The following is a 27,240-nucleotide window of genomic DNA, read 5'->3' on the forward strand; positions in this document are numbered from 1 at the left end:
TATTATTATTATTATTATTATTATACAAACAGCAAAACACGTGCTCTTTTCAGATTCTAATATATAAATATATACTTTAAAGCAAATTGAATGCAGGATATGACCGGAGTGAACGGGTGGAACCGTATGCTGCTTGTGTCTTCTGGATAAAGTCCAAAGGGTCTCGGAGGGATACAGGGAGCTTTTGGTAGCCGTGCGGCAGCTGCGTGGCTGGCATCCCCCCGAGATCATTCCCAGCAGGTGCATGACGGCAGTCGGCTCTTGGCTCGGCCGGAGACACAGACATTCTTACGTTTCTCGGCTTGGCACTGCTCCCCGCTGCAGTGCAAGGAGGGGAAAGGGCCCTGGGGAGGGGCCGCGGCTCAATGTTAGAGCATCTGCTTGGCCTGCAGAAGGTCCCAGGTTCAATCCCTGACATTGCAAGATGAAAGTATCAAGCAGCAGTTGGTGATGTGAAAGACCTCTCGGTCTGAGACCCCGGGGAGCTGCTGCCGGCCTGGGTGGACAATGCTGACTTTGGTGGTCCTGACCAGTGTTCCCTCTAAGCTGAGTTAGTGTGAGCCAGCTCACAGTCTTTAGCCTCCGGCTCACACATTTTTGTCTCAGCTCAGGGAGGAGGGCTCCAGAGCAAACTAATCTATGCAGTGGCCAGATTGTCCGCTCACAACATTAATGCCAGGAGCTCACAAAGCAGAATTTTTGCTCACAAAGACTCCACAGCTTAGAGGGAACATTGGTCCTGACCTGGATAGCCCAGGCAAGCCCGATCTCGTCAGATCTCCGAAGCAAAGCAGGGTCGACTGTGGTTAGTACCTGGATGGGAGACCTCCTTGGAATACCAGCAGTCGGGAGGCGGGGGCAGGCTTCATTCGGCCACCTCTCTGAATATCCTCCAGGCCCCCAGTAGGGGCCAGTCTCCAGATGCCGCCATGACTTCCAGGCGCACAGTTTGGTGTAGTGGTTAAGTGTGTAGACTCTGATCTGGGAGAACCGGGTTTGATTCCCCACTCCTCCACTTGCACCTGGCTGGATGACCTTGGGCAAGCCGTAGTTTTGATAAGAGCTGTCCTTGAAAAGGAGCCGTTTCTGTCAGAGCTCACTCAGCCCCACCTGCCTCACAGGGTGTCTGTTGTGGGGAGGGGGGGGGAAAAGGGTTTGTAAGCCGCTCTGAGACACCTTTGGGTAGTGAAGGGCGGGATATAAATCCAGTCTCTTCTTCTCTTCTTCTTCATATACATACAAAATACCCCCCCCCCAAAAAACCCACCACTTACTTTGATGGACGAACAGTCTGATTCAGTATGAGACAGTTTCACGTATTCTCATGTGAAAAGCTCCCCTTTCTTCGACAACTAAAATCAAAGCATCTCTTCTCCAAAGCAAAGAGCTGGTCCTGGCTTTTCTCTCTGTTGGTGCTGGAATTGCTTTCTGAAAGCCCAGGAGGGGTCTCCTTTGTGTGTTTGGAGAGACCTACGCGTAAGCCGCTGCAACATTCGCAGGCGTACATATAATCCATGTGCAGCACACACTTGACTTTCCTTTGTAGGTGTGTTGACTGAGTCTCATGTTACATTCAGCACATTTACAGCTGAACATAAGGCTGAAGCCCTGCGTTTATCCAGGTGCTGGTCCCCGATTTCACACGTGCTCTTGTGCAGGCAGGGTGTAAGTGTATTCACTGTAGCAAGTGAAGTTACAGTTATCTGAAGAAGTGTGCGTGCAGGCGGAAGCTTCTACCCAGGATAAAACTTTGTTGGTCTTAAAGGTGCCCCTGGATTCGAACTCTATTCTGCTGCTTCTGGCCAACACGGCGACCCCACCTGAATCACTGTAACAACAAGAAGAAGAGATTGGATTTATACCCCGCCCTTCACTACCCAAGGGAGTCTCAGAGCGGCTTCCAAACTCCTTTCCCTTCCCCTCCCCACAACAGACACCCTGCGAGGTAGGTGGGGCTGAGAGAGCTCTGACAGAAACGGCTCTTTTTCAAGGACAGCTCTTATCAGAACTACGGCTTGCCCAAGGTCATCCAGCAGGTGCAAGTGGAGGAGTGGGGAATCAAACCCGGTTCTCCCAGATTAGAGTCCGCACACTTAACCACGACACCAGACTAGACTCAACTGGTGTTCCATATGGCTGCCATTTGCCTTTCGAAAAGGTATTTACTGACCATGGAACTCCAGGTTGGTTGTGGGGGAACAAACGCCACCTCTTAGAACTCAGACTTCTTTGCGGACGCCTTTCGATGGGCCATCTGCGCTTATTCCTGTGGCCAGCAGAGGGCGCTGCAAAACAACGCTTCCTTTCGCCTCTGCTTTCCTCCCCTACCACCGGAACTGTTGAGGAACCATTTTCAGAAGGGGGGGGGGGTGCCAAGCAGTGTTCCCTCTAAGCTGAGTTAGTGTGAGCTAGCTCACAGTTTTTTAGCCTCCGGCTCACACATTTTTTTCCTGGCTCAGGAAGGATGTCTCCAGAGCAAACTGACTTATGCAGTAGCCAAAGTGCTCCCTCACAAATTTAATGTCAGTAGCTCACAAAGTAGAATTTTTGCTCACAAGATTCCACAGCTTAGAGGGAACATTGGTGCCAAGTACTGGCATTACCCCCCACACACACACACTCGACCAGACATCTATTCCCCCCCCCCCACAAAGCAATCAGCTAAAGTACAACTTTCTCGCCGGCCCTTGTGAGACGTCAAACTGTTTAATGGACAATGGTTTTTATAATCAATATTAAATTAAATCAAGTAATTTAATTGCGGACATTTTTGAACTGCTTTGAGGAGGTGTTTAACCATGAAAGGGGGGGAGCATATTCTCTGAGTAAATAAATGAACGCTATTGAAGTGTGACTCAACAGAGAAGGCATTACGATGATCATTTTAAAATGAATCGTGCCTTTTCCTACTGTGCTGTTAATATATATCGCTTTAAAGAAAGAAGAGATTGGATTTGTGCCCCGCCCTTCACTTGGAGTCTCAGAACGTCTTACAAACCCCTTTCCCTTCCCCTCCCCATGAGGTGGTGGGGCTGAGAGAGCTCTGACAGAAACTGCTGTTTTTTAAGGACAGCTCTGACAGAACTATGGTTTGCCGAAGGTCATCCAGCCGCTGCGAGTGGAGGAGTGGGGAATCAAACCCGGTTCTCCCAGATTAGAGTCCACACACTTAACCACTACACCAAACTGGCTTCTGTGGCGAACAGCAGGAGAGGTTTTTGCCTCAGAAGGGAAGGGGCGGTGGTTTTAAAACTTTCTACTTGAAATTTTTACAAGTCAGGGTTTTGAGGCAACACAACATTCAGGCACAAGGACAAAGTGCTTGGCCAATCCTGAGGGCCAAAATGCACACTGCACATGATACAAAACGGAACGGGTGTCCGTCTAGGATCTGGTAAGCCCTGGCTCGAATCCACGCTCCGCCATGGAAGCTCTCTGGGTGTCCCCCAGCCCATCATACACACTCACCCTGACCTACCTCCTGGGGTTGTTGTGAGGATAAAATGGCGGAGAGGAGAACCATGTAAGTTGCTTTGGGTCACTATTTGGGGGGAAAAGGTGGGGTATAAAGGAAGCAAATGATAACATTGTCACAGAGGATTGGCTTCGACTTAGGAAAGGTGTACTTTGTATTTTGCTCGGGGTGGCAAAACGCCCTCAAGCAGCTCTGGTAATCAATCTCACCCCTGGTGGAAACTTAGTCCGGTGGCCTCTGGCAGGCCTCTCCCTCAGTCCCGGCCTCCTACTCACCTACCTTACCAAGCTGTTGTAAGGATAACAATGAGGCAGCGAGCCTCTCGGAAGGTCGGCATGTTGGTTTGCAGTCGAACAGAGTTGGCTTATAGTGGTTAAGAATGGTGGACTCTAGTCTGGAGAGCTGGGTTCGAGTCCGCACTCCTCCGCATGACGCTTGGGCCGAGCTTGGGCCAGTCACAACCAGTGTTCCCTCTAAGCTGAGTTAGTGTGAGCTAGCTCACAGTTTTTTAGCCTCCGGCTCACACATTTTTGTCTTCGCTCAGGAAGGAGGGCTCCAGAGCCAACTCATTCATGCAGTAGCCAAATCACTCACTCACAACTTTAATGCCAGTAGCTCTCAAAGCAGAATTTTTGCTCACAAGACTCCACAGCTTAGAGGGAGCATTGGTCACAACTCTTCCAGAGTTCTCTCAGCCCCGAAAATAAGTCTAGCTTGCCACCTAGTGGTTTTTGTTCTTGCTGTTCAGTCGCACAGTCGAGTCCGACTCTTCGCGACCCCATGGACAAGATCCAGGGAAGTCGTGGAAGTAGTGACAGACTTCCCGTTCCTGGGATCCCAGATCACCGCAGACTGTGACAGCAGCCATGAAATTAAAAGACGCCTGCTCCTTGGGAGGAAAGCGATGGTGAACCTAAACAGCATGATAAAAAGTAGAGACATCATCCTGCCAACAAAAGTCCGCATGGTCAAAGCAATGGTATTCCCAGTAGTCATGTATGGCTGCGAGAGTTGGACTATAAGGAAGGCCGAGCGCCGAAGACTAGATTCTTTTGAACTATGGTGCTGGAGAAGACTCTTGAGAGTCCCTTGGACTGCAAGGAGATCAAATCAATCAACCCTGACTGTTCCCTGGAAGGCCAGATAACGAAACTGACGCTCAAATACTTTGGCCACCAAATGAGAAGGGAGCACTCCCTGGAGAAGACCTAGTGGTGCATAATGCTAAAAGAGTTAGAACGTAAGGCTGCCAGACAATCTTAGGGTTTCCTGGCTATACTACACACGGTGCCATACAGTCATTATTAGTTATTACCTGAACCTCTTGTTGGTCGCTAGGGTGCTACTGAACTCGTATCTTAACTGTTTTTCTGCTCCAGCTCATATTCTGATAGACAATTCTCTCCCCCCCCTTCTCCCTTACCCCCAGTATTGTTTGCCAGCTTTTTGCTCTCCTGTTTTTCCCCAAAGTTTTCCTGCTTTTTCAGACCTCCACAAAAGTGGTCTGGGGGAAAAACATGCTGAAGAAGCAAAGAAAAACTGGGAGAGCAATGACGGAAAGGATTCAGTATGTAAAGAAAGGGGGAAACGGATGCTGTTAAGAAGTGAAACTGTAGCAAAAACCCAGTGCAGAACAGCCCAATTGTTATGTCCGCTGACCGCCACCAAGGGCCAGCGAATATCCCCGAGCTTGACTCTGTAGGAACAATGGAGACTAGGCTCCTAGTCTCTCCACTTGGGAACCATAGGACCATGGCGGGAGATTTAAACCCACCAACGAGACCTAGGGGTGTGTCCCCAGGTGTGTATATAGTTAGCCAGATGGCCAGTAGTCTTTGTCTTTGTTGTGTACTAGTAAACCATGCTAATCACTGCATCCGTCTCAGTGGTTTCTACATGCATCTATCCCACTACACTTCACCAATGAATGTGAAGCAGTGGCTGTTCTGAAGAAGAGTTATCTTACAAAGGAATTTCAAAGGGAGATTAGACAGACAAATTGCTGAATTGCAACTGATAACAAAGCTCAAGACAATGCATCCACTTGGACTGAATCAAGACCTAGGTTTTCTCTCTCGTTACCAGTGCTGATTTGTCCACACTGACTACCCCTCGGCATTTCACAACTAATCCAGTCATGCCTGCTATTGTCATTTGCCTGCTAATATCATTCAGCATCTGAAATCACTCCACAGCCCTTTTCACATTACCATTCTAAACCGGATGTTGTTTGTTGTTGGCCCAATTTCGAGTTAAGCGATACAGGGATGGGGGGGGGGTTTCATACAGCGAATTTCCTTCCGTTAACGAACCGTCCCTGAAATGCTACGCTCATTTCAAAGAGTGCCACTTTCCCCCCTGCCTTTTTTTCGCCGCTTGATCTTCCTCAGACTTTAAAAAAACATTCTAAGGTGAGTGCTATAGCGCTAAATTGCTATAGCAGCAGCATTGAGATGGAGTTAAGGCCTCTCAACAGTGCTGCTATTGTACGTCAGTGTTATAGTGGTTTAGCGCTATTGCGCTCACGATTGAACGTTTTGAAAAAGTCCGAGGAAGATGGCGCAGTGAAAACGGGCAAGGAAAAAAGCAGTACTATAGGAGGCACTATGGACATTTTAAACAGCACACCACAGCGATTCAGAAGCACAACGAAGGGGTTGAAAATGAGGAAAAGCAGTTTCCCTCAAAAGCAGCCCAAGCATGCTTTGCTAGCCTGACGCAAGCGGGTTTATATGAACAGATAAATAAATTCCACTAGCGGCCAGTTACTAAAACGGTTCTGTCTGAAATGACAGGGGGAAAATCTATTAGCAACCAGTTACTAAAACGAAATGCAGTTTGAAAAGGGTCTGTGCTTTCCCCCCAACCTATGGCATGTTATTTCAGTGTTTCAAGGACCAGGTTGGTCATCTCTGGCCTGGGGTCTCCCAAGTCCCATTCTGCGATACTTATGGGCTCGCCAGCCGTCACAAGCTACAACAAAGAACTTTGCACTAAGATGGATTGAAGTTGTGTAATAGAATTCTGCAAACAAATTTGACACAATTGGTTTGACTGCCAGGCAGGGTTCCCTCTAAGCTGAGTTAGTGTGAGCTAGCTCACAGATCTTTAGCCTCCGGCTGACACATTTTTGTCTTAGCTCAGGAAGGATGGCTCCAGAGCAAACTAATCTATGCAGCAGCCAAATCTCTCACTCACAGCTTTAATGCCAAGAGCTCACAAAGTAGAATTTTGGCTCACAAGATTCCACTGCTTAGAGGGAGCATCGCTGCCAAGTTTGCCTTGAGAAAGGACCGAAACGGGATCTTAGCTGGCCTGTTGGAAGCACTGCCAATTGCTATGCTTGGAATAAATGTACACGAGAAGAAACTGATAAGGAAATAGCTAGAACTGAATTAGTTGTAGATTTTCCGGGCTGTACGGCCATGGTCTTGTTATTGTGGTACCTGACGTTTCACCAGCAGCTGTGACTGGCATCCTCAGAGATATTACACAAAAAGATGGAGTACTCTCTGTGTCAAGGTGAGAAGAAAAATGGTAGGCAGGTAATTTATATCTACTCAGGAAGGTGGGGTAGGGCTGAGTCATTATCTTGTAGGAGCAGGGGCCATTTCCTGCAGGAGCGCACAGGAGCGGAGCTCTGGCAGAAAAGAGCCCAGGGGCGGGCACATGCAACAAGCCCCACCCCCTGCTCCCAGCAGCCCTCAGTCAGAGCAAGAAGCAGCCAGGTAAGTTGCAGAGCTCCCCCCAGCCCCCCTCGGTCCAAAACAGTCCAGTGGCACCTTTAAGACCAAGTTTTATTCAGGTACAAGCTCTCCCTCCTCTGTGAGGACAGATCTGCACGTCCTCCCCCCCCCCCAATAGCTAGCAATCCGAAAAAGTCCAGTGGAGCCTGAGCGGTGGGTGTTGCCTTCTGACACACTTCCGGTGATGTCTGGGGGTATGGCATATGCAAATAAGTTATGCCAATGAGTTATGCTAATGAGCTCCTGCACCTCTTTGTCTACGGAATGACCCCTGTGTCGGAGTTCCCCAAGCTGTGAAAACATGCTAATGGAGGAGCTTTCCTGAGGAGGTTCTTTTGCATATGGACTGGCTGTTGAAATTCTAACCTTATTTGTAGTGCTATTGTCAGATGTAGAGCATTTTGTGTTTTTCAGGACAGGAACCCTATTTATTTTTAAACTCTCCTCTTTCCTGTTGCAATTGTGTTTATGTTTATGAATTTCAATGGCTTCCCTGTGTAATCTGGCATGGTAATTGGCATGACTACGTTATGTACTTAAAACATTTATCCATTATAACTTTTGCATGTATATGTTTACATGAATGTGTTTGGTAAACGATATAATTGGCCACAGACAGTTACACTGAGTAATTGTATCACGGCGTTATTTTGGTTCTTCCTAACTGCTTTCCCCATGATCTCTCGCATATTGCCAAGGCTATTTTGGGGCAGGAACGCACAGGAATGTAGTTCCGGCTGGCTCCTGAGTTGGCCACGCCCAGCAGGAACTCATTAGCATAATAGGCCACACCCAACAGCAGAAACTCATTAGGATTGGCTGCATTCGGGGTGTGTGGTCTAACATGCAAAGGGGTTCCTGCTACAAAAAAAAAGGCCCTGGGTTTTGACAACAAACAAGGTCAACAGAATAAGAAACAAAAGGTGGGTGTGGCTGGATGACCACACTTCTGGTGGCATGGGGGTGTGGCCTAATAGGCTAATGTGCTGTGCTGTCAGGGGTGTGGCCTACTATGCTAATGAGTGTCTGCTGATGGGTGTGGCCTGTTATGCTAATGAGGTCCTGCTGGGCCTTTTCTACAAAAAGAGCCCTGCGCTAAACGGAGTGGCTTGGAGCTCTCCTTGAATGACAACTGATCTCCCGATTCTTTAGAGCGCGGATTCTGAGATCCCTCCCCTTCCCCAAGCCCCAACCTTCACAGGCTCTACCCCCAAATCTCCCGAAACTTCCCCACCCGGAGCTGACAAGCCTAGATACACCCCGCAGGTGCAACGGGTATCTGTTTGCCCTCTCCCACCCTGGTCAACAACCTCGTTCTTGTCCTTCGCAGGTAAGCTGGACATCACCCCCGATGACCCGCGGTGGATCGGCGCATGGTGGGCGGGCTTCCTCCTCTGCGGTGCCTTGCTCTTCTTCTCCTCCCTCCTGATGTTTGGCTTCCCGCAGTCCCTGACCCGCCGGCCGGAGCACCTGGCCGAGGCCGAGGAAGCCATGCTCACGGACCAGGACTACGAAAGGCCCAAGCCGAGCAACGGGGTCCTCCGCCAACACTCCCTGGATGCGGAGGACGGCAGCTCTTGTCTCCAGCAGCTGAGAGGTGACACACTCCCCCCCCCCCCCTAGCATGGCTTCCGTGGGAGCCGACAGGTTAATGCCGAGTTAGATCCGTCACCTGACCCGGATTTGTGCGCCTCTTGTCGTTTCCGTGGGTCAGTCCCTCTTCAAACACCACGTGACTCAAGTGTACGTCAGATGTTACAGCTGCACGTACCAGGAAAATGTCTACCACGTGTAGATCCTTCCAATACGTCTGCTCGCTGTGTTGTGTGAACAGGGGACAGTGCGTGTCTTTACCAGCTCTGCGAAAAAGAGCAAAAAAGAGGAGCAGAGGTCCATCAGTGGCTGTTAGCCGTAAAGGATAGATGGAGCACTCTTCCTGGGGCAGTGATGCTCTGTCTTCTTGGTGCTTGGGGGGGCAACAGTGGGAGGGCGTCTGGAGTTCTGGCCCCACTGGTGGACCTCCTGGTGGCCCCTGGTGTTTTTGGCCCCTATGTGACACAGAGTGTTGGACTGGATGGGCCATTGGCCTGATCCAACATGGCTTCTCTTACGTTGTTATGTCTGGGGCAAGTGATGCTCTCTCTTCTTGGTGCTTGGAGGGGGGCAACAGTGGGAGGGCGTCTGGAGTTCTGGCCCCACTGCTGGACCTCCTGATGGCCCCTGGGTTTTGGCCACTGTGTGACATAGGATGCTGGGCTGGATGGGCCATGGCTTCACTTACGTTCTTATGTTCTTATTAGGAGAGATCTTTCTAAGAAACCACAAAAGGTACTGAGCCGTGTTTCCTCTAAGCAGAGTTAGTGTGAGCTAGCTCACAGTTTTTTAGCCTCCGGCTAACAAATTTTTATCTTGGCTCAGGAAGGAGGGCTCCAGAGCCAACTAATTTATACAGCAGCCAAATTGCTCACTCACAATTTTAATGTCAGTAGTTCATAAAGTAGAATTTTTGCTCACAAGGCTCCATAGCTTAGAGGGAACATTGGTACTGAGTCCCAGAGGTCACAAAAAGAAAGGAGGGGAAATTGTCCTGGATTGTTTAAAAACAAATTCTTATTATATACAGTGGAAACAATCCCAGTGAACAATTCCTGGATGTCCTGATAACAAAAAAATTTCAGACCGTCAATTTCTGTTTCTAATAGTGAGCTTTCTAGCTTCTTTTTGTTACATCCTTCCTTTTTCCCTCTGCTTTGACTCCACTAATTGGCTTATATTTTATTTGACACCAATTTATGATTTAAATGTTCTTTTGTTCTTCCATGATTGGCTGATATAAACAGTGAGTGCTGTTTTCTCCACTGTAATGAGTCTGCTTAGACGTTGTTATCGTGCATGTAGATGTTTTAGCTCTCGTCTTTTACAGGCAGTTCCCAACAGCTGCACAAGGCCAGACGTCAATAGGACGCCAACAGAAAAAATAGTTCTGACAAAGATATCAAAATGATGTCTTAATTATCCGGCAGGCCAGCAGTTCATTCTGTTCATTTGTTATTGGGACATTCAGAAATGGTTATACTTTACACACGCTACCCTTGATCTTAGCCAAAAGGCTGAGAAGCATTATATGTTACTCATTTAGAAATCAGATTCAGGTGGGTAGCAATGCTCCCTCTAAGCTCTGGAGTCCTGTGAGCAAAAATTCTACTTTGTGAGTGACCGGCATTAAAGTTGTGAGCACGTGATTTGGCTACAGCATAAATTAGTTTGCTCTGGAGCCAGCCTTCCTGAGTGAAGGCAGAAATGTGTGAGCCGGAGGCTAAAAAACTGTGAGCTAGCTCACACTAACTCAGCTTAGAGGGAACACTGATGGACAGGCGTGTTAGAATGAAGCGACAGAACAAAGTTTGAGTCCAATGGAACCTTTCAGACCATCAAAGTTTAATTCTGTGTATAAGCTTTCGTGTGCATGCATGTGAAAGCTTATACCCAGAATTATACTTAGTTGTTTTTAAAGGTGCCGCTGGACTCAAACTTTGTTTCATTTGGGAACTGTTATATTTTACCAGCTGTAGTACATGTATAAAGGCCACTGGGTTTTTCAGTGTTCATGCACACCGAGGCTGTACTTGCATGCTAAATATGCACATTGCCCCTGTTTGCACAATATGATGGCCTCACCTAGTGGAAGGATTGCCATAAGAACATAAGAGACGCCAATGTTGGATCAGGCCAAAGGCCCATCCAGTCCAACACTCTGTGTCACACAGGGGCCAGAAATACCAGGTGCCATCAGGAGGTCCACCAGTGGGGCCAGGACACCAGAAGCCCCTCCCACTGTTGACACCCCCCAAAAAACACACCAAGAATACAGAGCATCACTTGCCCCAGACATAAGAACATGAGAGAAGCCAGTGTTGGATCAGGCCAAAGGCCCATCCAGTCCAACACTCTGTGTCACACAGTGGCCAGAAATACCAGTGCCATCAGGAGGTCCACCAGTGGGGCCAGGACATTAGAAGCCCTCCCACTGTTGACCCCCCCCCCAAGCACCAAGAAGACAGAGCATCCCTTGCCCCAGAGCCCCTAGCTATACCTTGTGGCTAATAGCCACTGATGGACCTCTGCTCCATATGCTTATCTAATTCCCTTTTGAAGCCGTCCATGCTTGTAGCCGCCACCACTTCCTGTGGCAGTGAATTCCATGTGTTAATCACTCTTTGGGTGAAGAAGTCCTTCCTTTTATCTGTTCTAACCCGACCGCTCAGCAATTTCATGGAGTGCCCACGGGTTCTTGTATTGTGAGAAAGGGAGAAAAGTACCTCTTTCTCTACCTGCTCTTTCCCATGCATAATCTTATAAACCTCAATCATGTCACCCCTCAGTCGTCGTTTCTCCAAGCTAAAGAGCCCTAAGCGCCTTAACCTTTCCTCATAGGGAAAGTGTTCCAACCCTTTTATCATCCGAGTTGCCCTTTTCTGCACTTTGTTCAGAACTATAATATCCTTTTTAAGGTGTGGTGACCAGAACTGCACACAGTATTCCAAATGAGGTCGCACCATTGATTATAGGGGCATTATGATATTGGCTGATCTGTTTTCAATACCCTTCCTAATAATCCCCAGCATAGCATTGGCCTTTTTTATTGCAGTCACACACTGTCTTGACATTTTCAGTGAGTGATCTACTACAACTCCAAGATCTCTCTCTTGATCAGTCCCTGCCAGTTCAGACCCCATCAATGTGTATTTATATTTAATTTAGGATTTTTGGCTCCAATGTGCATCACCTTGCACTTGGCCACATTGAACCCCATTTGCCAGGTTGACGCCCACTTGCCCATCCTTGACAGATCCCTTTGGAGTGCCTCACAATCCTCACTGGTTTTCACCACCCTGAACAAAAAGTGAGCCAGAGCATACTACCTAAAATAGCAGCCCAACATGATCTTTGCAAACCAGTCCTTGGGCTAGAAGCAGACCATGAAAACAGACTCAGGCAGAGGGCATTCCGAAAGGAAGGGACCACCACTGAAAAGGCCCTGTTTCTGGTTGCCACCTGCCTAACTTCTTCAGGACGGAGCATAGAGCAGGCCCATAAGGGGGATCTTAGCAGGCTGGTGGGCTGGACAGCAAGAGAGGAAGCCATGTGTAAAGGATTCTGGCCCCAAGGGGTGGGGGGGGGTCTAGTGGGAGAAAAAAGCCAGGTTGCTGCGAGCTTCCCAGGCAAAGCTTTCGTGGCTGCTGCCAGGGGCTCCCATCAAGAGGAATTTGAAATGTTCCATGAAAACGGGGGTCTTTGAACCACAACGAGAGACAGGGAAAATCAAAGACAGAAGCAGCTTCTGGAAGAAGAAGAAGAAGAATTGAATTTATACCCCGCCCGTCACTACCTGAAGGCATCTCAGAGTGCCTTACAATCTCCTTTCCCTTCCCCTCCCCACAACAGACACCCTGTGAGGTAGGTGGGGCAGAGACAGCTCTCTTGAGAACTGCTCTTGAGAGAACAGCTCCGAGAGAACTTGTGACTGGCCCAAGGTCACGCCAGCAGCTGCATGTGGAAGTGTGGGGAATCAAACCTGATTCTCCCAGATTAGCGTCCGCACTCCTAACCACCAAACTGGCCTCTCTTTCTAGTATTCCCTTCCTCCAGGGAAGCAGAACCCCCTTGCTGAGGTATCTTCCTGGTCCTGACCAATGTTCCCTCTAAGCTCTGGAGTCTTGTGAGCAAAAATTCTACTGGCATTAAAGTTGTGAGTGAGCGATTTGGCTGCTGCATAAATTAGTTTGCTCTGGAGCCCTCCTTCCTGAGCTGAGGCAAAAATGTGTGAGCTAGAGGCTAAAAAACTGTGAGCTAGCTCACACTAACTCAGCTTAGAGGGAACACTGGTCCTGACCCTTTTAGGGTTTGGGGGTGAACACTTAAGACATCCTCCATCCATGTTGTGGACAGCAACCAGATGCAGGGCCTCTTCAGTGGCTGCACCTCACCTGCGAAACTCCCTTCACCCTCAAAGCTCACCTGGCACCTCCTGCCCTCTGTTTTAGGCACCGGGACCAAACATTTCTTTTAGTCCAGGCTTTTCATGAAGGGATTTTGCTTCAAAATAATATTTTAAGAGTCAGTTCCTAGCCAGAGGATTGGTTTATGGGGGTCATTTCAGGACAGTAAATGTTTTGTGCTGTTCTGGGTGGATTTTTAATGCTGGGTTTTGAAGTTCTTTATTCTAGGGTTGCCAACCTCCAGGTGAGCCCGGGGGATCTCCTAGAATTACAACTCTTCTCCAGACTACAGATAGGCTCCCCTGGAGAAAACGACAGCTTTGGAGGGTGGAGTTCATGGTTTCGCAGTCCGGCTGAGCTCATTCTCTTCCTCTGGCTCCACCCCTAGATCTCCAGGAATTTTCCAACCTGGGCTTGGCAACCCTAATTTATTCTTTCTTAACAACTGGGGGGTTTTTTTTGATAAGTTTTTATTTGATTTTCCCTACTGTATAAGACCTTTAGGAAGGGAAAGACAAGGGGAATGGGATAAGACGTATAGGAAAAGTTTCCGTTAGGCTTCTATAAGAGCTGTCACAAAACAGTTTACATCATAAATCTTTGTTTCCAGTCTTTTTTCACTGATATCTATATATCTAATAGCGAAAGGCGCCCCCTGCGTGCGGATACCTAAATCCGTGCATCGGGGGCACCTGGGGGGGAGGGAGACTTTTGTGCACACTTGGGGCAGTCCCCAGGTGTGCACAAAAATCTAAAAACACGGAAAAAATACCGGGGGGGATACCTAAATCCCCCCAAAAGTGACAGAGCGTCCCCCTAATGTCGCTTAATCAAATCATTAAAATTTTCTGTTATGATTCCTGAGAAAGTACATATTCTTTACTGTTCAAGATAAGTTTCTCCCAAGTTTATAATAATTGTAATCCATTATTCATGATTTCCCCCTTTCAGGGCTTCTGTGTATAAGCTTTCCCCATTCGGGACATTTCACAATGTCTAATTTTCTCTCACATTTTGTTGACTTTGGTCTTTCAACGAATCTGTCAATATATCCATTTCCGCTGTTTTTTTTTTTTTTTTTTTTTTTTTTTTTTCTTTTTTTTGTTTTTTTTTTTTTTTTTTCTTTTTTTTTCTTCTGTTTTGGGGAGATGAGAATTCCTCCCATCACCGCTTTATAAGCATCCCATACTATCTAGAAGCCCTCCCGCTGTTGCCCCCCTCCCCCAAGCACCAAGAATACAGAGCATCACTTGCCCCAGGCTGAGAGTCCCTATCTGTACCTTGTGGCTAAGAGCCACTGATGGACCTCTGCTCTATATGCTTATCTAATTCCCTCTTGAAGCTGCCCATGCTTGTAGCTGCCGCCTCCTCCTGTGGCAGTGAATTCCATGTGTTAATCCCTCTTTGGGTGAAGAAGGACTTCCTTTTATCCGTTCTAACCCGACCACTCAGCAATTTCATTGAGTGCCCACAAGGAGTTCTTGTATTGTGAGAAAGGGCGAAAAGTACTTCTTTCTCCACCTGCTCTATCCCGTGCATAATCTTATAAACCTCGATCATGTCACCCCTCAGCCGTCGTTTCTCCAAGCTAAAGAGCCCCAAGTGCTTTAACCTCTTTCGTTGGTATCTCTGATTTCTTCCAATACTTAGCATAAAGGATTCTTCCTGCCGTAACTATACGTATAATTAAGTGCTTAACTTCCTTATCTTTTACACCAGGCATAATTACTGGTCTAAAAGTTAGCGGTATCAGACCTATTTTTTGCAATATTTCATGAACCCTTCTCCAATATAACCGCTTAACAACTGTTAACGATGTTTTATGTTTTGATTATGTTCTACCTGGTAAGCAGCCTCCGGCACCATCTCTTCAGGGGTAGCATAGAAATCTTCTAAATCAATGAATACATAAATGTCAAGAAAATACAACAAGAAAACAGACACTGTGATGTAACGGCAGAAACATTTAGTAAACCTTTGCACGTTAAAGCGTTGTATAGCATTGTTCTCGATTAATTCTATATACTATAGCAAGGAAAAGTTTGTTCATTTCTTTAAGCAAGGAAGAGTCCATCCATCTCCCAATGAGCCCCCGGATTTAGGCTCATTTCGTCCCAGTTCTTCCTCAGGAGTAACCCTATTCTCTTCAATCGTATCAGCCTCTTGATGCAGCTCAGTAATATGTTGGGAGCAAACCAGACCGTAACTTCTTTTCTAAAGGTAAAGGTAAAGGTTCCCTTGCTCGAAAGCCAGTCGAGTCCGACTCTAGGGTTGCGGTGCTCAACTCTCTTTCCAAGCCGAAGAGCCAGCGCTGTCCGAAGACGTTTCCGTGGTCATGTGGCCGGCATGACGAAACACCGAGGCGCACGGAACGCTGTTACCTTCCCACTGAAGTGGTACCTGTTTATCTACTTGCAATTTCTTGCTTTCGAACTGCTAGGTTGGCAGGAGCTGGAACTAGAGACGGGAGCTCACCCCGTCTTGCGACACCCGGGTCTCGAACTGCTGAACTACTGACCTTCCACAGCCTGCAGTTCAGCATCTTAACCACTTGAGCCACCGCAGCTCCTATAACTTCTTTTCTAGACAAATGCAAAAAGCTTCTGAATTAGGCTGCAAGCCTCAAGAGTATAATATTCTTCAAATTGTTATCCTGGGGGGGGGGGAAGCGCATGGTAATTTAGAAAGAAAAACAACATGAAGCTGAATGGAATATTATTTGATATTATTTCAATCAGACCCTGAGTCCATCCAAGTCAGTATTGTCTACTCTGACTGGTAGCAGCTCTCCGGGGTCTCAGGAGAACATCTTTCCCATCACCTCCTGCCTGGTCCTTTTTAACTGGAGATGTCGGGGATTGAACCTGGGACCTTCTGCATGCCAAGCAGAGGCTCTACCACTGAGCCACAGCCCCTCTTTACAGCTCTCCAGGGTCTCAGGTGGAGGCCTTTCCCATCACCTCCTGCCTGGTCCTTTTAACTGGAGATGCCGGGGACTGAACCTGGGACCTTCTGCATGCCAAGCAGAGGCTCTTCCACTGAGCCACAGCCCCTCTTTACAGCTCTCCAGGGTCTCAGGCCGAGGTCTTTCACATCACCTACTGCCTGGTCCTTTTAACGGGAGATACCGGGGATTGAACCTGGGACCTTCTGTATGCCAAACAGATGCTCTGCCACTGAGCCACAACCCCTCTCTACAGCTCTCCAGGGTCTCAGGTGGAGGCCTTTCCCATCACCTCCTGCCTGGTCCTTTTAACTGGAGATGCCAGGGATCGAACCTGGGACCTTCTGCATGCCAAGCAGATGCTCTTCCACTGAGCCATAGTCCCTCTTTACAGCTCTCCAGAGTCTCAGGCAGAGAAAAGTCTTTCCCATCACCTCCTGCCTGGTCCTTTTAACTGGAGATGCCGGGGATCGAACCTGGGGCCTTCTGCATGCCAAGCAGAGGCTCTTCCACTGAGCCACAGCCCCACCCCAGACTCGAACCCTTTTCCCTAATTCACCACATTTCCAACACGCAGGGTCCTGGTCAGTGAGACAAATATCTTAATTTCAGAAAAATACTCGACACGGGAGGAAAATGTCTGCAGATTCCCAAAAACTGCAGGTGGGGGGGGGGGAGCTATTTCCAGCAGCCAACGGGCCCCAGTGAGGCTTCAGCATCACCAGAGAGATCGTTTTCAAACGTAACGATTTTCACGTTTAATCCGCAGCGGAGTTAGTCACCAGGTAGGAAGGCGTGACGCCTCTCTCCTCGCCAGTATTAGCATTCCATCTCACCCCAGCTGTGCTATCTCCAGAATAATTAAAATGCTTCTCCAAGGAGAAGGCCCACGGTCTGAGTCATTAGCGAAAAGATTCATTCTGAGCGGCAATCTCTCTTCCTCGCGCCCGTCTTGAAAACAAAGAGGAATTCGTGTCTGAGCTGCGCGAATAAAGGGGGCGGCCTCGGAAAGGGCTTGGAGTGAGACGCACACAAATGGGTTTCCTCCCCCACCCCCCCACCCCCTCCGACCACCACCGCGCGATTTGTGACTTCTGGCTGGACCCAGCGTGAGTTTAGAGGACTTTGCCATCGCTGATGTTCAGGCACATGAACGTGTCAGGTATTTCCCAAAAGCTAAGCAGTAAGGAGGGTTATTATGATAGTCACAGGCAGGGGTCATTTCCTGCAGGAGCGCACAGGAGCGGAGCTCCGGCAGTAAAGAGCCCAGGGGGCGGGCACATGCAGCAAGCCCCGCCCCCGGCTCCCAGCAGCCCTCAGTCAGAGCAAGAAGCAGCCAGGTAAATTGCAGAGCCCCCCCCCCATCCAAAACAGTCCAGTGGCACCTTTAAGACCAAGTTTTATTCAGGTACAAGCTCTCCCTCCTCTGCGAGGGCAGATCTGCACATCCCCCCCCCCCAATAGCTAGCAATCCAAAACAGACCAGTGGACCCTGAGCGGTGGGTGTTGCCTTCTGACACACTTCCGGTGATGTCAGGGGGCGTGGCCTATGCAAATGAGTTATGCTCAGAAATGTGTTGGACATCTACTCTGGACTTTGTTTTTTCCTTCTATGGATCCTGTGGACGTCTGTATTTTCCCATTACTGATTACATGTGCATTTCACTTTGTTGAAGTCTCCTTTTGGATATACTTTTGCGGGTAATTCAGCTCACAGTTGTTTTTTGCTATTCCTTGCTATTTTTTGCTGTGTGCTGTACTGTTTGTTGGTAGCTGGTGGGCAGGGTCTGGTGCTGGGGACCCCCACCTCTACTGGGGGGTTGGGTCTGGCAAGCGTACCATAACCAGTTCCTAGGATTTTCTTCTTCTTTCCCCAAAAGGGTCCCGAAACCAGAACTAGCCCCATGTAAGAGGGAAAGTGCTGAGAAATTGCAGGCTGGGCATGGAAAATGCAGATGGGGAGTATTTCCCCAATGCCAAGCCCATCTCTAGTTCCAGCTCCTGCCAACCTAGCAGTTCGAAAGCAAGAAATTGCAAGTAGATAAATACTTCGGTGGGAAGGTAACAGCGTTCCATGCACCTTGGTGTTTAGTCATGCCGGCCACATGACCACGGAAACGTCTGCGGACAGCGCTGGCTCTTCGGCTTTGAAACGGAGATGAGCACCGCAACCCTGGAGTCGGACTCGACTGCCTTTCAAGCAAGGGAAACCTTTACCTTTACCCTTAAGCCTTTGTTTGCCGGATGATCATCTCAGTGCAGTAAATAGCCAACTCCGGAGGGCTATATGAGGTTGGGGGAAATGACGTCGGGAGTTGACAGCTGTCTGCCCCTTTTCTTGGTCCCGGCCTGGAGTGGGTCTCACGCGCCTGCTGTTTGGAAGAAAAGGTCGGCGTGCGACCTGATTCACGTCACTCCCAGGCATCTCAGAGAGTTTGGCCCTGAATTATCAGTGTGTCTGAACCAGCACCTGAAAGTGTACTTGTAATGTGTTGGGTGGCCACTAGATGGCGGTCTCTACAACATTCCAGACTTGCGGATGGCTGGGGTGGGGGGGGGGTGATTACTATGGGCAAGTATTCTGTCCCTTGACTATGATTCAGACAGGCAGCAAAAACCGACTCTGGCTAATGCTGTGCAAAATGATAAGAATATAGAGTAGCCTCTTACAGTTCATCAGAATGTGATTGAAACCAGGACTGGGGTTGCCTGGCTTTTCTTCCTGCTGTGGTGAAGAGGTTGCAAGAAATCTGAAAGGTTTTGTCAAACGCTAGAACATCCACCATGTTACCTCCCTGTTATCATCAGAAGTGATGTCGGTGCATCAGGCCCCGCCTCCATTTCCTCCTGGGCCTTGTCGGCTATGGCCTGGTAACCCTGGGGTCAGTTCAAAGTATTTTTGTCACCCTAAGCGTGGTACTAAGTCGTGGAAGTAGTGACAGACTTCACGTTCCTGGGATCCCAGATCACCGCAGACTGTGACAGCAGCCATGAAATTAAAAGACACCTGCTCCTTGGGAGGAAAGCGATGGCGAACCTAAACAGCATGATAAAAAGTAGAGACATCACCCTGCCAACAAAAGTCCGCACGGTCAAAGCAATGGTATTCCCAGGAATCATGTATGGCTGTGAGAGTTGGACTATAAGGAAGGCCGAGTGCCGAAGAATAGATTCTTTTGAACTATGGTGCTGGAGAAGGCTCTTGAGAGTCCCTTGGACTGCAAGGAGATCAAATCAGTCAATCCTACAAGAAATCAACCCTGACTGTTCCCTGGAAGGCCAGATAATGAAACTGAAGCTAAAATACTTTGGCTACCCAATGAGAAGGGAGCACTCACTGGAGAAGACCCTGATGCTGGGAAAGATTGAAGGTCAAAGAAGATGGGGACGGCAAAGGATGAGATGGTTAGACAGTGTCATAGATGCAACGAACATGAAATTGAGCAAACTTCAGAGGATGGCGGAAAACAGGAGGGCCTGGCGAGATCTTGTCCATGGGGTCGCAAAGAGTCGGACTCGACTGTGCGACTGAACAACAAAGTGTGGTACATTCATCCTTTACTGGGATGACAACATTGGCCTTTGAGGAACTCTTGGTGATGTTCTAAGTCCATCAGAAAAGCCAAGTGACTGGCTTACATAAATTATCACCCAGTCTGGCTCCTTCCAGCAGTTTTCTCCCGCTTGCTCCCTTCTGAAGGGAGGTAAGGCCAGAGGTGGCTCACTTTAGGGTCTTTTCTGTGGTGACCCCTAAACTCCAGAACGGGCTAGCGTTTGCAGTGTACATAGCACCCTATCTATTTTGGGGGAGGACTGTAAACCCACTTTCACAGAGTCTTCACAGAGAGCCAGTCTGGTGTAGTGGTTAGGAGCGCGGACTCTAATCTGGGAGAACCGGGTTTGAGTCCCCACTCTTCCTCCACATGCAGCTGCTGCTGTGACCTTGGGGCAGTCACAAGTTCTCTCAGAGCCGTGCTCTCACGAGCAGTCCTTGGAAGAGCTCTCTCAGCCCCACCTACTTCACAGGGGAGGGGAAGGGAAAGGAGATTGTAAACTGCTCTGAGACTCCTTCAGGTAGTGAAGGGCGGGGTATTCATCCAATCTCTTCTTCTCTTCTTCATTATCAGTTTGAAGGATTTATTGGCTCTCTGGTGGATTATTTATATGCCAGGTATGGGATTGGCTTGTTGGGTTGGATATTGTTTTAAAAAGTGTTTTTAATTGCATCAGAATGTATTACCTGCATTGTCGTGAACTGCTCTTGGTAAAGGCCATTTTATAAAGGTTTTAATTGATTGTTTTTAATTGATTCTTCACCCAAAGAGTGATGAACACATGGAATTCACTGCCACAGAAGGTGGTGGCAGCTACAAGCATGGATGGCTTCAAGAGGGAATTAGATAAGCATATGGAGCAGAGGTCCATCAGTGGCTATTAGCCACAAGGTATAGATAGGGACTCTCTGTCTGGGGCAAGGGATGCTCTGTATACTTGGTGCTTGGGGGGGGGGCAAGAGTGGGAGGGCTTCTAGTGTCCTGGCCCCACTGCTGGACCTCCTGATGGCACCTGGTCTTTTTGGCCACTGTGTGACACAGAGGGTGCGGTCAGACGAGGCATTTGCAACGGAATAGGTGCCGGTTGCAATCGGTGAACTTACTGGCATTCACACGTAGAACATTTGCCTTCCGTCCCTAACCGTTGCAAAGCCCTTTAAACCATTGTACTCTGCCACTAGGTCCCAAGTGGTGGTATCCTGAGTACAACGGTTGTAATCGGTTTACCCACCGTCTGATCGCTCTCCACCGTTGAGAAACAACTTCCGTTCGGAAGCCTGAGGCTTCCGATTTTCGCCCGCCATTTTTTTTTTTAAAAGGTTGCTGATGTGTGCTTGGGCGAAGCTTCGCCCCGACGTTTGTTTTTTGTTTTTTTTAAAAAAAGAAAAGGCCCTTAGTTTAACTTTCCAGAGGAGTCCGGGACTTCAGGGAGGCCAGTTTGGGCTTTAAACTTTAAAGGTAAGTCCTTACCTTTAAACTTTAAATGTAATACGGGGTGTTTTGAGCATGCGCAAAGATCGCCATTCTGTGGATGGCTGCCTATGTGCATGCTCAATCTGAGTTTAAAAAAAAAACCGCCGACGCCCGCAGCATGTGAACGGGCATACAGTGATGGTCTCCGCTGTGAGGGAGGTAAGTGTGATCGCGTTTCAGCCGGCATAAACTGCACCGGTTCCAACCGGTACAGTTTATGCCGGCTGAAACGCCCCGTCTGAATGCACCCAGAGTGTTGGACTAGATGGGCCACTGGCCTGATCCAACATTGGCTTCGCTTATGTTTTTATGTTCTTAAGAAATCAGTATTGAGGTGTGGGGATCAGGTGCTCATATGGGGGGGGGCTGCAGGGCACCTGAGAAAGCTGAAGAAAAGGGCCCCACTAGAGAAAAAAGACCCTTCTCCTTTTTCTTCCCCCCTTCCAGTGATCCCGAAAGTAACCAAGCACTTGCTCTCCAACCCCGTATTCACCTGCATCGTCCTGGCTGCGTGCATGGAGATCGCCGTGGTCGCCGGCTTTGCAGCCTTCCTCGGGAAATATCTGGAACAGCAATTCAATCTCACAACGTCGTCGGCTAATCAGCTGCTGGGTGAGTATCCGGAGCAGGCCTCCTCGGCGCTCCATCCGTCATCCCAACGGAGCCTGCCGTGCACGGATCGTGGTCTGACGGGTGGCAGGCGGGTATCAAAGCCAGTGCTTTTAGTGAGCCACTGGTGAGCCGTGCTTCGCCTTCCCAGTGTCACGTTTGTACTCTGCACAAGGCCTCCGGGAGGCACAAACACAGTCACAATCAATCACTGCAAATGTCTGTTCAGGCAGAGCTTGGCACTTTTACTCTACCTGGGGTCTCCGGGATACACAAATACAATCACAATCAATCAAGGCAAGATATAAGAGCAAGGTCGACAAACCGGTACAGAGACAGGGAGCCAAAGGTTCCGTCCAAAAGTCGGGGGAACAGGAAGGTTTGGAGCCCAGGGTCCAAAGTTTGGAAGCCAGGGCAGGAGATGGGGTCTGGGTTTCTAACTGGAAAAGCAAGCACAGGTTAACAGGACAGGGTGCAACGCAGCAAGGCCAGGTAGTCATCCGTCAGCCAGCCAGCCAGTCAAATAGTTTATTTGTATATAGCCATAGGCAGGGGTCATTTCCTGCAGGAGCGCACAGGAGCGGAGCTCCGGCAGTAAAGAGCCCAGGGGGCGGGCACATGCAAAAAGCCCCGCCCCCTGCTCCCAGCAGCCCTCAGTCACAGCAAGAAGCAGCCAGGTAAGCTGCAGAGTCCCCCCCCCCGGCTCCCCATTCCAAAACAGTCCAGTGGCACCTTTAAGACCAAGTTTTATTCAGGTAAAAGCTCTCCCTCCTCTGCGAGGACAGATCTGCATGTTTCCTCCCCCCCCCCCCAATAGCTAGCAATCCAAACATTCCAGTGGAGCCTGAGCGGTGGGTGTTGCCTTCTGACACACTTCTGGCGATGTCAGGGGATGTGGCATATGCAAATAAGTTATGCTAATGAGTTATGCTAATGAGCTCCTGCACCTCTTTTTGTACAAAATGACCCCTGGATAGGCCATTACAAGTTGAAAAGCCAGAAAATACAGTGATAAATAAAACCGTAAAACTAGAATATAAACATTTGTGATTAAAACAAATTGAAACATAATAGACTACATTTTCAAGAAACCGCCCTCAACGATACACTCTCAGACCTTAACTTCTTTGCTGCAAAGGCGAACAGACTTTGTAGAACACTGAACTGCAGGCTGTGGAAGGTCAGTAGTTCAGCAGTTCGAGACCCGGGTGCCACATGATGGAGTGAGCTCCCGTCTCTAGTTCCAGCTCCTGCCAACCTAGCAGTTCGAAAGCAAGAAATTGCAAGTAGATAAATAGGTAGCACTTCGGTGGGAAGGTAACAGCGTTCCGTGTGCCTTGGTGTTTAATCATGCCGGCCACATGACCACAGAAACGTCTTCGGACAGCTCTGGCTCTTCGGCTTTGAAACGGAGATGAGCACCGCAACCCTAGAGTCGGATTCGACTGGCTTTCAAGCAAGGGGAACCTTTACCTTTACCTATTGGATAGTAGGAATACAATCTTCTGGTCTACAGAGTCTAGTAACTTCCCAACCCTGTTTGTTAAAGGCTTTCACATTGGAAGCCTTTTGTGTGTCAAGGTGTATATCCCTCCAAGGAGTTCACAGTACCAGGAAAGAGGGCACATTTGGGACATTTTAACTGATTTGCTGGAAACCCTACTTTTTCAATATCCAAAAACACATGTTATATTGTGTGGAGACTTTAATGTGAGAACAGAGTCTGGTGGATTGGATGCTAGAGCTGGCTTGAATGCACAGATAGCTGGGCACACCCAATTCCTAGATCACTCATCGAAGGACAGGGTGGTAAATAGGTTTGGTCTAAAATTGATAGAATTGTTGTCATTGGCTAACTTACGTATTCTGCACGGCACAAATTTCATCTGGACATAACTTACCCTGCGTCTCTACTGGCATAACTAGTACAATACATTACATAGCGATATAATCGTCACTAGTGCCGTCATTGGCTAAATTTGAAGTCGCTGATGTTCCTATGAGTGATCACTGCCCACAGTAATCTGTTGACTGAGTGAGGCACCTCACAGAGGGGGTGGCAAGCAAGGTTGCTTCCACGTCAAGCCTTGTTCTGCATTTTCCTTTTATCTGCCTCATTAGCTGACTCATCCCCTGAAGCCCAGGTGTTGCTCAATACCGGCTTGTCATTCCTGATCCTGGAATGACTCTACTCCAGGAACTAGCACTGAACACCGCTGTGCAATTAAACAGGCACTTCTTCGTCTCTCTCAGGCTGTTAAGCACTCTCTTCATCTTCTATGCACTGCTGATTCAGGAGAAGCTGGAGGTGACTGACACTCTGATCTCTGTCCCACTTATTTTGTCTCCTGCCAGAACAAGCAACTCTCGCTTTCTGACACTTCTTTTGCTGGATCTGCTTCTAGATCCAGCTGCCCTGGTGAGCATTCCACTAGTGCAGGGCCTGATCCTTCCATTTCCTCATCCTCAGAGGAGGAGGTCGCTGGCTGGCCCATGACACCTGGTCGCCAATCTGTGCAGAAACCAAGGAGCTGCCCTTTGTCCAGGGGGCAAATTTTCTCACTCACAAATGCCCTTTTCCATTCAAGTATGTGAGTTAGGGTCCCCAGCTCCAGGCTGGAGATTTCGTGGAGATTTTGGGCGTGGAGCCCAAAGAGTACAAGGCTTAGGGAGGGTAGGGACCCCGATGGGGAGACGCTACACAGACAGCTAGCCAGCAAGGTCATAGATAAGAAGGACAAAGGAATACGGCAACAGTTGGTACACAGGTCAAGCAGCTGCACTCTCGCCCATAAACATCCTGGCAGCATAGCTGACATTCTGCCCACCCAAAAACCAGCCCTCCCACTCAGTCCGGGAGGTCTCCCGGTTAGTCCAGGAGGGGTCCCGGCTTGTCTGGAAATTCCCGGTGGAACTTGCGCAACAATCTAGGGGCCCGAATATCCCCTACTTCCACCCATTCCTGGTGCTGGGGTCCAAAATCACAACGTTCCACTAGATAAAACAATTTGCCACGTTTGAGCGTAGAGTCCCAGCCAAAGCTGGGAATCGAAACCTATCCCGCGGGTAATACATGGGGAGACGCTACATAGACAGCTAGCTAGCAAGGTCATAGATAAGGACGACAAAGGGATGCGGCATCAGTTGGTACACAGGTCAAGCAGCTCAAGCCTGAATTCCCCCTCAAAGTGAAAATGACCCAACTGAGGCTATCGTACTTTGGTCTCATCGTGAGAAGACAAAACTCACTGGGAAAGCCAGTGATTCTAGGAAAAGTGGAAGGCAGCAGGCAAAGAGGAAGGCCCAACATGAGAGGGATGGACTTGATTTAAAAAGCCACGACCTTCAGTTTGCAAGACCTGAGCAAGGCTGTTAATGACGGGATGTTTCGGAGGTCGTTAATTCCTAAGGTGGCGACTTGACGTCCCCTAACACGCATAGTTCCAATGCCCAGGTTCAGACCTCAACCATCATGGGGGCCTCGTCACATCCAAAGGACACGTGGCAGTACAAATTTGGCACATGTCCCTTTAATGTGGAGCTGCGGTGGCTCGAGTGGTTAAGACGCTGAACTGCAGGCTGTGGAAGGTCGGTAGTTCAGCAGTTTGAGACCCGAGTGTGCCGCATGACGGAGGGAGCTCCCGTCTCTAGTTCCAGCTCCTGCCAACCTAGCCGTTCGAAAGCAAGACATTGCAAGTAGATAAATAGGTGCCACTTCGGTGGGAAGGTCACAGCGTTCCGTGCGCCTTGGTTTTTAGTCATGCCGGCCACATGACCACAGAAACGTCTTCGGACAGCGCTGGCTCTTCGGCTTTGAAATGGAGATGAGCACCGCAACCCTAGAGTCGGATTTGACTGGCTTTCGAGCAAGGGACACCTTTACCTTTACCCTTTAATGTACTCGGAACCACTGGCTCCAAAAGGGAGACCTAGGCTTTGATCGCAAGCTGTGCTCAGGGAATGATTTTGTTGCATCCTACTCAATTAACTTATGGAACTCATCTGGTAGGGATGGCCACGCCCTTCTATGACTTTTTTAAAAGGGTTAGGAACATGTATCGAGAGAATAGTTCTGTCCACTGGGACAGCCAACCAGGATGTTTAGAGACAGCCTCTCTCTCCATAGCAGATGGTTGGAGAAAGGAGAAAGTAAATGTGTCACCGTCATACTCTGCTAGTGAGCTTTCTGAGACTTTGGCTGGCCCCTGTTAGAAAGAGGATACCGGGGGAGATAGAAGTTTGGTCCGGACTCTTGGGATTTTCTCATGCTCTTACAGGGCAGAGAGAGAGCCAGCGTGGTGTAGTGGTTAAGAGGGAAGGACTCTAGTCTGGAGAACCGGGTTCGATCCTGCACTCGTCCACTTGAAGCCCGCCGAGGGACCTTGGGTCAGTCACAACTCTTTCAGAGCTCTCTCAGCCCCCCAAAAATAAGTCTCGCTCGCCACCTAGTGGTGCATAATGCTAAATGAGCTAGAACTTAAGCCTGCCAGACAATCTTAGGATCTCCTGGCTATACCAGACACACTGCCATACGATAATTATTATTATAAGGCAGGGCTTGACCACTGCCATTCATTGCCGGGATCCAGGGCTATTTTTGGGCAGGAACGCACAGGAACGGAGTTCCGGCTGGCTCCCAAGTTGGCCACGCCCAGCAGGAACTCATTAGCATAATAGGCCACACCCAACAGCAGAAACTCATTAGGATTGGCTACATTAGGGGTGTGTGGCCTAACATGCAAAGGAGTTCCTGCTACAAAAAAAGGCCCTGGGTTTGGACAACAAACAAGGTAAACAGAATAAGAAGCAAAAGGTGGGTGTGGCTGGATGACCACACTTCTGGTAACATGGGGGTGTGGCCTAGTGTGCCAATGAGCTGTGCTGTCAGGGGGTGTAGCCTAATATGCTAATGAGTTCCTGCTGTTGGGTGTGGCCTATTATGCTAATGAGTTCCTGCTGGGCTTTTTCTACAAAAAAAGCCCTGCCGGGATCAATAGAAGTAGAATGATTTTGAGAAAGAAGTGAGTGTGTATGCAGATGTCCTTATCTGGCGTCATTTATGCAAACTGGGAGATTGTATCTCTTTGATTAAGAAAGCGAGGGGTGGGGGGGGGACAGGACAACTCAGTTCTTTCCTTTGCGTTCCAAAGCAGCCGGTTGTTCCAGCTACGGCCCCTCTTCGCAGTGCAGATACAGAGGCCCAGGGAGGGGATACGATGCATCTGCAGGCATCTCGTGACCCAGATCAGATGTCCATCTCTGATAGGAGACACGGCAGCATGTTATCCCTGCTAGAGAGCAGGAGCTCTTACAATCAACTTTAGCCTGAGCATATGGATGAGCGTTATCGACAAAAATTGGCTCAGAACCCGCTCGATATCGCCCACCCGCCATACGCGTGCAGGCTGGGGATATGGGAAGTCGCTGCGCAAATGCGGGC

At 48.9% G+C, this 27,240-nt stretch overlaps 1 protein-coding gene across 1 annotated transcript in view; it reads left to right on the top strand.

Moving 5' to 3' along the window:
• The window catches only part of LOC107111094 (solute carrier organic anion transporter family member 3A1-like), a 151,843-nt gene that overhangs the window by 120,173 nt on the left and 4,430 nt on the right, over positions 1-27,240 (top strand). Inside the window, exons 4-5 of the mRNA XM_015412013.1 lie at positions 8,552-8,818; positions 21,639-21,803. Of these exons, the coding sequence (XP_015267499.1) occupies positions 8,552-8,818; positions 21,639-21,803 (432 nt within the window). The remainder of the gene's footprint in view (positions 1-8,551; positions 8,819-21,638; positions 21,804-27,240) is intronic.

Source organism: Gekko japonicus, unplaced genomic scaffold (genome assembly GCF_001447785.1).
Source record: "Gekko japonicus isolate JY-2015 unplaced genomic scaffold, Gekko_japonicus_V1.1 scaffold864, whole genome shotgun sequence".
NCBI classification, from domain to species: domain Eukaryota; kingdom Metazoa; phylum Chordata; class Lepidosauria; order Squamata; family Gekkonidae; genus Gekko; species Gekko japonicus.